This window comes from Hesperophylax consimilis, chromosome 9 (genome assembly GCF_061612785.1).
Source record: "Hesperophylax consimilis isolate HC1 chromosome 9, BYU_Hcon_1.0, whole genome shotgun sequence".
NCBI classification, from domain to species: Eukaryota; Metazoa; Arthropoda; class Insecta; order Trichoptera; family Limnephilidae; genus Hesperophylax; species Hesperophylax consimilis.
In genome coordinates, this window is record NC_142844.1 from 36,039,940 (window position 1) to 36,051,513 (window position 11,574).

General features: G+C 39.9%; 1 protein-coding gene across 1 annotated transcript; it reads right to left on the minus strand.

Moving 5' to 3' along the window:
• Positions 1-5,810: 5,810 nt before the first annotated feature.
• LOC149421277 (uncharacterized) lies at positions 5,811-6,758 on the minus strand. The gene has a single exon (XM_089635485.1). The coding sequence runs from the start codon at positions 6,756-6,758 to the stop codon at positions 5,811-5,813; it is 948 nt and encodes a 315-aa protein (XP_089491611.1).
• Between the last annotated feature and the right edge of the window lie 4,816 nt (positions 6,759-11,574).

Genomic DNA, 11,574 nt, shown 5'->3' on the forward strand with positions numbered 1-11,574 from the left:
GGGCCAGACAATATTCCAGCCGAATTATGGAAAGAGTGTGGGGAAGTGGGACATAAATGGCTGTGCAACCTTTATAATAAAGTACTGACCGGAGAACCAATGCCAGAAAGCTTTAGGAAAAGCTATCTTCTTCCATTTTACAAAAATAAGGGAGACTCTAGGAAGTGCGACAATTATAGAGGGATAAAGCTTATGTCTCACACCATGAAAATATATGAGAGGATTATAAACACACGAATTAGGAATATTGTAAAAATACATGACGATCAATGCGGCTTTGTATCGGGGAAATCAACAATAGATGCTATTCAAACAGTCAGAATCATAGTTGAAAAATATCGAGATGCAAAAAAAGATTTACACATGGTATTTATAGACTTGGAAAAAGCATTTGACAGGGTACCCCGAAGCCTGATATGGGCGGCATTGAGATCTCATAACGTACCAGAAGGATATGTGCTCTCCATACAAGATATGTATACAGACGTAGAAACACAAGTAAGATGCACATCAGGGATGTCACCAACATTTCCAATTAAAGTGGGGGTACACCAAGGATCTGTCCTCAGCCCATTGCTATTCAAAATGGTCATGAATTACCTAACGAGTCAAGAAATGAACAGTATTCTCAAGACTATGCTTTTTGCAGATGATGTAGTACTGATAGAAGAAAATCATTGTGATCTACAAAATAGCCTGGAAAGGTGGAGAAAGATCCTGGAGGATAATGGACTAAAAATTAGCAGGAAAAAGACGGAATATTTGTATTTACCATTTGAAGACCCAAATGCTGTAACTCCTTCGATGCAATTGGATGGAGTAACATTAGCCAACTGTGACTCATTTAAGTATCTGGGCTCACTCATCCACAGAGACGGAGGATGTGCAGCGGATGTCAACCATAGGATAGAAGTGGGATGGATGAAATTTAGATCCGTAACAGGAATTTTGTGCGACACGAAAATGCCAATAAAACTTAAAGGAAAGACATACCAGACTATTGTTAGACCCGCGATAATGTATGGCTCCGAATGCTGGACTATGTACAACTCCTACTCTAGGCAACTCGAATCAGCAGAAATGCGAATGCTTAGATGGACGGCAGGAGTATCATTAAAAGATAAAATTAAAAGCTCACGCATTCGTGGTAGCCTGGGTGTCACTGACATAAACAGTAAGCTAGAGGAACGACAGTTAAGATGGTATGGGCACATAAGACGGAGACCACCAGACCACACAGTGAAGCAGGCAATGTCTATAGAGCTTCAAAGACAGTCATCCAGAGGTAGACCAAAGAACTCCTGGATGACCCAATGCTCCAAAATCCTACAAAGAAACGGCCTAGATGAAAGCGACACTCAGAACCGAAGAAGCTATAGCCTGAGAACGAGAAGAGCCGACCCCAACAGCCTACCTAGGCAATGAGTTGGGATAGTGCTAGGAAGAAGAAAGAAGAAAAGACGAGGGATCGTTATAAAATCTAACACTATACATGAGAATGTTATAATATCTACCATGATACGAGAAGCTCGTTATAATTACTTTTTTTACTGGCTAACATACGCTGTGGCCAAAGAGATAATTTGTTCCATTAAATGGTTATAAATATCTATGTTGTACCGTCCTTTCAATACTAGGGTTCTTTCGTAATTCGTTCAATTTCTACATGAGACGTGGAGAAGTTATAATACTTACTATGAGTCGTGCGAACGATACAATATCTATTATTTTTCGGAATAACTTATTGAGTAAAACCTCAAATTATAATATTTAAATATTGAAGACAATATTAGTGATTTTTAAACGCAAATCTGAAACAGAAAAATCAGAAAAGGAAACGGTCACATCTGGGACTCGAACCCAGGACCCTTGTCTTTCCGGGACAATGCTCTACCAACTGCGCTAATGGGACCCTTATTCGAAGTATGATACAGTTAAAAGTGACCGATGAGGATAGGGTCCCATTAGCGCAGTTGGTAGAGCATTGTCCCGGAAAGACAAGGGTCCTGGGTTCGAGTCCCAGATGTGACCGTTTCCTTTTCTGATTTTTCTGTTTCAGATTTGCCTTTAAAAATCACTAATATTGTCTTCAATATTTAAATATTATAATTTGAGGTTTTACTCAATAAGTTATTCCGAAAAATAATAATTCATTTCTAGACTTGCAGAAAAAGTCAATAGATGTCGCACATTAAAAATAAAAAAACAATAAGATAGGTTTATCTATAAGACGCTGTCTAGGATTGCATTTAGTTCGGGTTGAATCTTGCGATCATGCATAAAGATAGTTGCCAATAAAAATGTGCGGTGAAAAAATGAAGACAACGTTGGTAGTTCTTATTCGAAGAATGATACAGTTAAAAGTGACCGATGAGGATAGGGTCCCATTAGCGCAGTTGGTAGAGCATTGTCCCGGAAAGACAAGGGTCCTGGGTTCGAGTCCCAGATGTGACCGTTTCCTTTTCTGATTTTTCTGTTTCAGATTTGCGTTTAAAAATCACTAATATATTTTTTTTTTTTTTTAAAGATAATACATTACAAAATGATAACAAAGTAATAATGTATTATTCCCAATGAGTTTATAAAACTCATTTCGGGAAAGACAACATTAGAAAGGACAAGGCAAATAAATAAAATACATTAAAATAAATAAACGCAGATGTTATTATAGAGTTCTAGAGAAAGATTGTGTTAGTCATTAATGAAACTGTTAAGGAAATAGCTTTTAAGAGCTTTTGCCAGTGTTTTTTTGTTTGTTGCCGGAAGTTTTAAATTACCAGGTAATGCGTTATATTGTTTATGTGCAATGTATTGTAAGGAGTTAATTCCAAATTTGGTCGTGTAAGTAGATGACGATAAATGTATTTGATTTTGTGATCGTGTTTTGTGCTGGTGTATGTCAGAATTAAAAACTGGTTTAGTGTTGGTGTGTGAGGAGTGTTGTCTTTGTCTATTGTCTTCAATATTTAGATACAATATCTTGTTGTTGTTTTCTTTAAATAAGTTGACACTATGTACTTGTTCTACCGGACGTAGATCATTTTACCCTGACTTGTCGCCCTTAATTGGGATCCTTGTGTATAACTCATGACACTGAGGGAAATGTCCTTCACTGTAGTGAGAATTTTTGTTCTACTCAAACAAACATGAAGCTGTGCATTCAGCAATTTTTTTCGGTAATTGATACCTGTGGACTTCTTGTCAGCGTACCCAAGAACCATCCACTATCCATTGACCATGGACTAGCCATCAGCTTCACTTTTGGTTATGAGGTATCCTGTCGTGGGAGTTAATCGGGACAGTGACACAAAACCACCTAAATCGTTGTCTTGGAGACGAATAAAAAAAACTCCCAGGTTTGTGAAATTTGAGCAAGGGTCCGTCATGTCTTCACAAACTGTAGAAGATTAAAAACGACCCCTAATCTTTCACCAAATACACGTGAAAGATTAGATTGTTATTACTGTGTATTCTCCTTCACCTTTCCATCAAATTCATGTATGTGTAAAGAGTTTTTAGTTAGAAGAAATTTGCTGGTTGATATATTTCGCCCTCACATAGAGAGCGAATTGAGAATTAGCTCAGTCACTATCAATTTTCGCTGCTCAACCCTCCATCCTTCACCCTTCCATCAAACTCATGTACATTTGTAAGAAGCTAGGAAATCTGCTGGTTGACCATATTTCGTTCTCTGAAAGAGATCGAATGGGGAATCAGCCCCATCACCAACAGACCTTCTAGCTCAACTCTATTTTTTTCTCATCCCTCATTATCCTTGAGGTTAATTTCATAAATCTGGAAAGTGTACCCTACGCACATAGCGCATCGTCTGTCTATAAGACAATCTTTATCCATGAAATTTGCTTCAAAATAATCTCTCCTTTTCACCCCATTCCTAGGTAATCAACACATTTCTTGTAATTTTGAAAGTCGTAAGTTGCTATCGCTCAAGCGCTAACACCGGCCATGGAAGGCCAACTTCTTTCAGAAACTTGGTGTTACTACTGTACAACCACCTACCTATACCTTGTATATCAAATAGGTAACCTCACGCCAGTCGTGATACTTTTTTTGTCTCCCCAATCTCGGGATACTCATGGCATAGTCAGCATATTGAATCTCTCTCTACTCTCTCTCCTCTCTTACCAACTACGTTTTTTTTGTCTTTTTGTCTTTTCTCTTGAACACAATTTGTTTCTCTCCAAACGTTTTTTTTTCATCATTGGTCTACCAGGCAGGTAAACTTCAAAAATTTTGGCTCTAATAATAACCTGTCTCTGGATTACAAAGAAGACCAGCAGCCTTCCTCATCACCTTCAAGCTGAGCTTCACTTCATTGCCGCCTTCACTTCCATCACTCACATCTCTCCAATCTCTGCGTACCAAAAACACCCGACCACACCCAAATTAGGTGTGAGTCGTGCGTGCAGTAGCAAATCAAGTTGTCTCATCATTCAAACCATATTCAAAACTATACTGTTAAATTTACCTCATTTAAAACCTTTATTGGAGAGAAGCATTCTCAAATTCCCATTCGCGTGGCCCTTCCCGCTCTTTTTCAGCACCTTGTGTTGGTCAAGTGGTCACCAGATGCCACACAAAAGTAAAGCGCCACCTATGCGACTTTTGTTTACGGCATTCTTCCTCATTAGTTCTCACCAGGCAGTGATTGCCTAGGTTTTAAATGAGGTTAGGTACATAATATAAGTTTTATTGCTAGGTAAAACTATTTTATTATGTAGCCTGAACCGTCATTTAAAACCTCTATTGAGATCTGTTTGTTATCGACTGGTGACCACTAACGCTAATGTGATACTATTATAATACGTCAAAAAACTGGAATACCTACTCACGTGTTACAGTGGGTGGAATAGGGAGGCTACAGACAATGCCCTATTTACCTCTAGGGGAGTGTTAACTTCCCTTCTGTAGAATTTGGCAAAGGTCCCGGCTCCTCCAGTTCCCTCGAGCCAGGATGTCATCCAGTCTAAAATTATCCAGCCAGTTAAGTGACGCCACTGCTGCCCGTACACTTCCCGGGGCAGCTGTGATCTTAGCTTCTTCTAGAATTGTTTTGACCCAACGGGCGATGACTGTTCTTGAAGCTGCCTTAACTGTTCCCGATGTAGTGATGAAGAGTTCTGTTAAATTCTGCTTTGTTTCCCTCCGTTCTTTGGAGGTTTCAATCAGTTTCTTAATCCAGTATGCTGGGTCTATATTTGGCTGATTTCCGTTTCTCAACCTCCAACCTGACTGTTGGTATGTAGCAGAGTCTGTTTTGGATCCGAAAACTGGCCATAACGAGACCCCTTCCTCATTTATGGATAGTTTGTCTGGCGAACACTGTAACAAGGTCAGGTCATGCACTCTTCGTCCCGAAGCTAACAAAAGTAAAGTCGCTGCCCTTCTTGAGACTTCAAAGAGATTCAACTTTTTGGGTGGGTTAGCTTCTAACCAGGTCAACGCCATTCTGGGATCCCAGATAGGAGGCTTAGACAGTTTAGGATGCCTTAATGCTGCGACTTTGAGAACTTGTCTGACTAGAGGGTGTGAGCTTAGGTTTCCTTCTTCAGGGCTACTGAAAGTTGTTACTACCGATTTATGGAGTCGAATTGTGCTGGGAGAGAAATTGTCTTCTAAACTAAGATCTGTTAAAAATCTTGCCAGGTTACTTCCTGTAGGGACATTCGGGTTTACCCCGTGATTTAATGCCCACTTTTGCCACCTAAGCCATGCCGGTTTATATGTTTTAAGTGTGGATCCTCTCCAACCTGACTTTAACAATTCTTTCTGTTTGTCCGACCAATCTGTTAATGACTGACTCCACCCCGGCACTTCCACACCTCCAAAATAAAATCCTCTACTTGTGGAGGAGGTTTCAAGGTTCTGGTGCCTATCAACACTTCTGTCAGGTTCATTATGGTGAAAGGAGGGCTCGTCGCTCGACTTTTCAAGTCTGGTCTCCAGAATACTTTCTTCCATCTCGGGGCTACAATCAGGTATAGGCCCTTGGCCCGGTTGAGGTGTGCGAGAACTCTCGGCGTGAGGCACGGAGGGGGGAACACCCAAGCTAGAGGAAAATCCCACTCTCGAGTCCAAGCGTTGACAAAACTTGCCTCTTTGTCGAATGCATTTAGGGACACATAATCTTCTACAACGTGAGTTGTCTCCGATGCAAACAGGTCTATAGTTGGTCTCCCCCATTTTGCAAAAATCAATTTTGTTGCTGCTGGTAAAAGATGCCACTCCGGAGGTTCGCGTTTTCTGGAGAGTTGATCTGCCACCTCGTTGAACCTTCCTGGTAGGTAGTGGGCAGACAGTGAAATGCGATACGTGTCTGTCACCTGAAGGACTTGACGAGTCGCTTCGAGCAATGTCTTGGATCGTGTGCCGCCTTCGTTGCGAAGGTACGCGACCACCGATTTGTTGTCTGACTGGATCAGGAGACCCGAGTCTGACAGCTCTGGCCCGTGAGGAGTAAGTGCTGCCAGCACGGCGAGCTTTTCCTTGACATTGCTGTGGAGAGGTTGCTGTGTTTGGGACCAAGCTACACTCAATCGGAGGTCGTCTAGCTGCGCACCCAATCCCCAGTCCGAGGCGTCGGTCGTGAGGGTGTGACGAATCACTGCTTGATGCATTGGTGACCACGTCTGCAGGGATCTGCTCCACCATCTCAGCTCCTCTATCGTTGTTCGAGGAATGGGATGGAGTCGTCTCGGTTTGAATGCAGGCAGCTTGCGACTGGCACACTGTAACATGCGAAGGTTAAGCCTGCCTTTATGAATGGCGAAACTAGCAAAATTGAGGGTACCCAAGAGGCTCTGGGCCTGCTCAAGTGACCACCTTCCTAGATTAATGTATTGTTTCAGTAAATTTGTTATTTTCGCTATTTTAGTTTGCGGGAGGCCTTTTAAGTCGTCCCTTGAATTCCATGAAATTCCCAAATATTCAATTTTCTGAACTGGACACAGAGTGGATTTACTGAATTGTATTATCCATCCAAGAGTTTGTAACATTGAAATAGTTTCGAATGTATGCATTTTCAATATATTTTCATTTTGATGTACTATCAAAAAATCATCTAAATAAACAATTATTCTGAGACCTTTGTCTCTTAATTTTTGCGCTACCCAATTGGTAAGTGAAGCAAAAACCTTTGGAGCTGAAAATCAGTCTCAAAAAACGGCGATGATTCTCATGAATTGGAAGATGAAAGTAGGCTTGAGAAAGGTGCACTTTAACCATCCAGTCCCCTGGTTGAATAAATGTTGCAACCTTATTAACATTAATAAGTCTGAATTTGCTAATAGCTAAGAAATTGTTCAAACGACGAAGGTTGAAAACCGGCCTAAATGACGGTATGAGAAACATCCGTGATAGAAAGGAAGGCGATATTGAAGCTGATTCCAATATCTTTTCCTTTTTCATTTTGTCTATTTGTCGTGTCATTTCTTCTGTGATTTGGGTTTTATAAGTTGAGCTTACCGTGTCTGCCACTATACTTAGAGGGGGTTTCTGCCGAAAGGGTAGCTTGTACCCTCGCAACATGGTTAGCAGTGTTGGTGGTGCTTCTAATTCTTCCCATTTGCTTATAAAGTGCTGTAATTGCCCCCCCTGAAACGCCTTCCCCGGATAGTCATAGCCTATCCTTGTTGCCAAAATTCCTTCTTGGTTTGGCTGGTCCCCTCTTGTCGGCACCTCTTGCATCTTGATTAGTTCGCCCTCCGCGGGGGGCTTTCTTGTCTCGGAAGGGCTTGTTGTCCCGAAACGTCCTGCTTTCCCGAAAGGGCCTGCTCTCACGAAAAGGCTTCTTCACTGGCACTTTCTTGGGCATCTGCGTGCTGGTTGATGGCTGAGGGTCGAAGCTCGAATGCGGGAAGCATTTATCAAGTCCTCCCATCCGCTGAATCTGGGATTCTAGCTTCATTGGTTCAAAAAGATAACCCGCTGCTGGGGGAATATTTTTGACTGCCTCCCGTACGTAGCGGCTCTTTATCTCGTTAAGGATTGCGTCCCTAAGATGCTGGATCGCATTTGCTCTCCTTCCACAGACCATCTGCAGGACATCTTTGTTCACTGTCTGATATTGTGTATCCGGGGCAAATAGCGACTCCACTTTCTTGAAGAGGGAACCTGCTGACAATTCCTTGCCTTCCTCTGCACTCCAGTTTACCAGTTCCTGAAGAGATTTCTTGAGGCACTCATTTTGCTGCAACAGGGCATGGCTTAGTGACCCGCAAAATTTGTCAAGTGACCCCGCGTATTGCACTGCCTTATTCAAATGCAGAAACTCTCCATTAACCTCCAACTGGTTGAACATGGGGTTGGCCAGGTATTTCCTTACGACAACTCCATACCTTACTTCGTTCCATTCAGGCGAACCGAAGTGTTGTAAATCTTCGATTTTCTTTACGCGGTTTGCGTCAGCCTTAGGAACTGTAGGTTCCTTACACTTGGTTTCCGCCATCGATAGGTTTAATTCCTTGAATTCATGACTAGGATTTACTAATCCCATCCCTAGCGAAGATGGTGAATTTCTCTCCACGTGCATCTCTTGATCTTCCGATGATGCGTCCTCGTCGGAATCCAAGTTTCTCCTATCTTCGTATGTTTTAGACGCCATAAAATCCTGAATAAACGAGCTTATGTGCTCCACTTGAGCCGTGAGTTTATCAATGCGATCTTTTTTTGTAGATTTCGTCGATTTCGGCAACTTTCCTTTCGGCTCATTTTGTTTTGGCAAAATAATTTTGTTCACTTCTTCTACCGTCATCTCTACCGAATCGGATGATGACATCTCGGATCCACTCATTGTTAATTGGAAAAGAAACCAAAACACAAAACACAAGGTACACAAAACACAATGTAAATAAACAAACAACACATAATGGCCGATATGAACTTTTCCGTCATGTTCACCACGTGTTTTATCCGTTTCAGTTAAAAATTCTTTCTGTTTTAAAAAATACTTCGAACAGCCTCGCTGTTATAATATAATGTATCATTTTGAAATAATTATACACTTAAAATAATTATATACGGGAAAAATCGTTATGAATTCGGAGCTACTTCGCAACGACAACGCCAGCGACGGAATTTAAAACGCTAATGAGGAAGAATGCCGTAAACAAAAGTCGCATAGGTGGTGCTTTACTTTTGTGTAGCTTCTGGTGACCACTTGACCAACACAAGGTGCTGAAAAAGAGCGGGAAGGGCCACGCGAAAGGGAATTTGAGAATGCTTCTCTCCAATATAGGTTTTAAATGACGGTTCAGGCTACATAATATATAGATATTAAATTGATACACAAATTTTACAATAATTTCTTGTTTTTTTATTTGAAAAGTATTCATACATACATATAACTATAACATATTTATTTTTACGCAGTCTTAATAATTATTATAAAATAATAATAAATTAATGAGCGATTAATTGTTAAATAAACCTTCGCTTGTTTCAATGAACACAAAAGTTTTATATTCGTCTCGATTTTTGACAGCGCAACCCGAAGTTCTTGGAACCTTTTAAGCATGACCACATATCATTTTTAATTAATACAAGCGTTGAAAAACTTTGCTCACATAAATATGTCGTTGAAAATGGAAGTAGTGTTAAGAATGCTTTGACGGAAATGTGAGGATATTCTTTTTTAACATAAAACTAGAAAACATCTAATTGATCTTCGGAGAAGTGAAGTTTTAATGTCATGTCATTATTTAAATCTGTAAATTCCACTCGAATTTGCAGAGGCACTGCTTCCGTTGGTGAAAAATAGACAATATTATGAAAAATATTTTGTCATTGTGTATTAAATACATAATGAAATATTGTAAAATGTCAAATACATTGAATTTGACCGCGGCACACCTGTATCCGGCTTACGGCACACCGGTTGCGGAGCACTGCCATAGAGCATGAAAAAGTGGGATTAAAGTCCGAACCCAAGTCTTGCAGAGTTTCCATAAAAACGATCATTTTTCAAGAAATGTCAATTTTTGCAGATTTTAGGACTGATTTCGCTTTTTATCCATGATTTTAACAACGAATCTAAAATTTCAGCCCGTTTGGTACGATAGAGCCTGAAAAAATGCCGTTTAAAGTCCGAACCCAAGTCTTGCAATAGTGCCCATAAGAATTACAATTTTTCAATAAATGTTAATTTTTGCAGATTTTAGGACTGATTTCGATTTGTACCATGATTCTTTTCAGGATTCCAAAATTTTAGCGCTTTTGGCACCATAAGCCTGAAAAAATGAATTTTAATGTCCGAACCCAAGTCTCGAATTAGTGCCCATAAGAATGATGATTTCTCCAGAAATGCAACTTTTTGCTGACTTTGTGATTGATTTCACTTAAGACCATGATTTTTATCACGATTCCAAAATTTCAGACTGTTGGCGCCATAAAGCCTGAAAAATGTCTTTTAAAGTCCGAACCCAAGCAAAATGTTGCATTTCTTGAAAAATCATCAATCTGATTGGCACTTATGTGAGATTTGGTTCGGACTTTAAAAGCCATTTTTTCAGGCTCTATGGCGCCAAACGGGCTGAAATTTTGGATTCGTGGTTAGAATCATGGTACAAAGCAAAATCAGTCGTAAAATCTGCAAAAATTTTCATTTCTGGAAAAATTATAATTCTTATGGGCATCTACCCCTCCCAACTCTCTTTTGCCTCAGAGCTTACCCCCACAGTCATAGCCGGGAGCAGTAATGATACTCACATCGAATCAAATGTTAACAATGAGACAATTCACCATCCATTACTCTTAGCTCCAACTGAGCTGAGCTGTGACTTTCGAATCAATATTTACTTCCCAATTAATATTACCAGCTATTTGAAATGTACATTTTGTATATATTAGCCTTCATACAGTTTAAAAAAAATACATCATTTAAATTAAAATAATAATATAATACAGCTAACTATATTAGTGATATTCACTCTAGAAACCTGCAAGGCCATTGGTTAAGATGTCAAGAGACCCAGAGTATCATTTAGCAGCACCATTTCTCTTGTTATGCTATGCTGGTCCAGCAAGTCATAGCAGGCAGTGGTGTCATTCCTGGTGGTAGCTGTCCGGTTACATTTTTTTAGCATTCCGGAGGGTCTAGCATGGTCAAATCAATAACTTAACAATATCTAGGCTTGATGACAATTTTATATTGATTTCCCGAGTACAGTTGCGCTCGTGAGGCATTTCGATAAATGCTTAACGAGCAAACGGCTACGTGCATACAAATATATACATTGACAATGTAGAATTGAAATACTCTCACTTTAATATTAGTATGTACATTGGCAGTCACACTAAAAAGGGAGTTGATTGGTCAATTTAGCCGTATCTCATGTACTCTGAACAATTTTCTGAATTCTGTTTCTCCGAGCTTACACATATTCAATTGATCGCATATACAATGTCTTTCAATTCTACAAGCTTCGTTAGTCTGCTTATGTTTATTTATTTATTAACGGACATCGTCCAAATTACAAAATAATAACACCAATAAAGTAAAAAGAAAAATACAGGAGTAGACAAAGGTACATGAAAGCAAAGACATATGGTAGATAT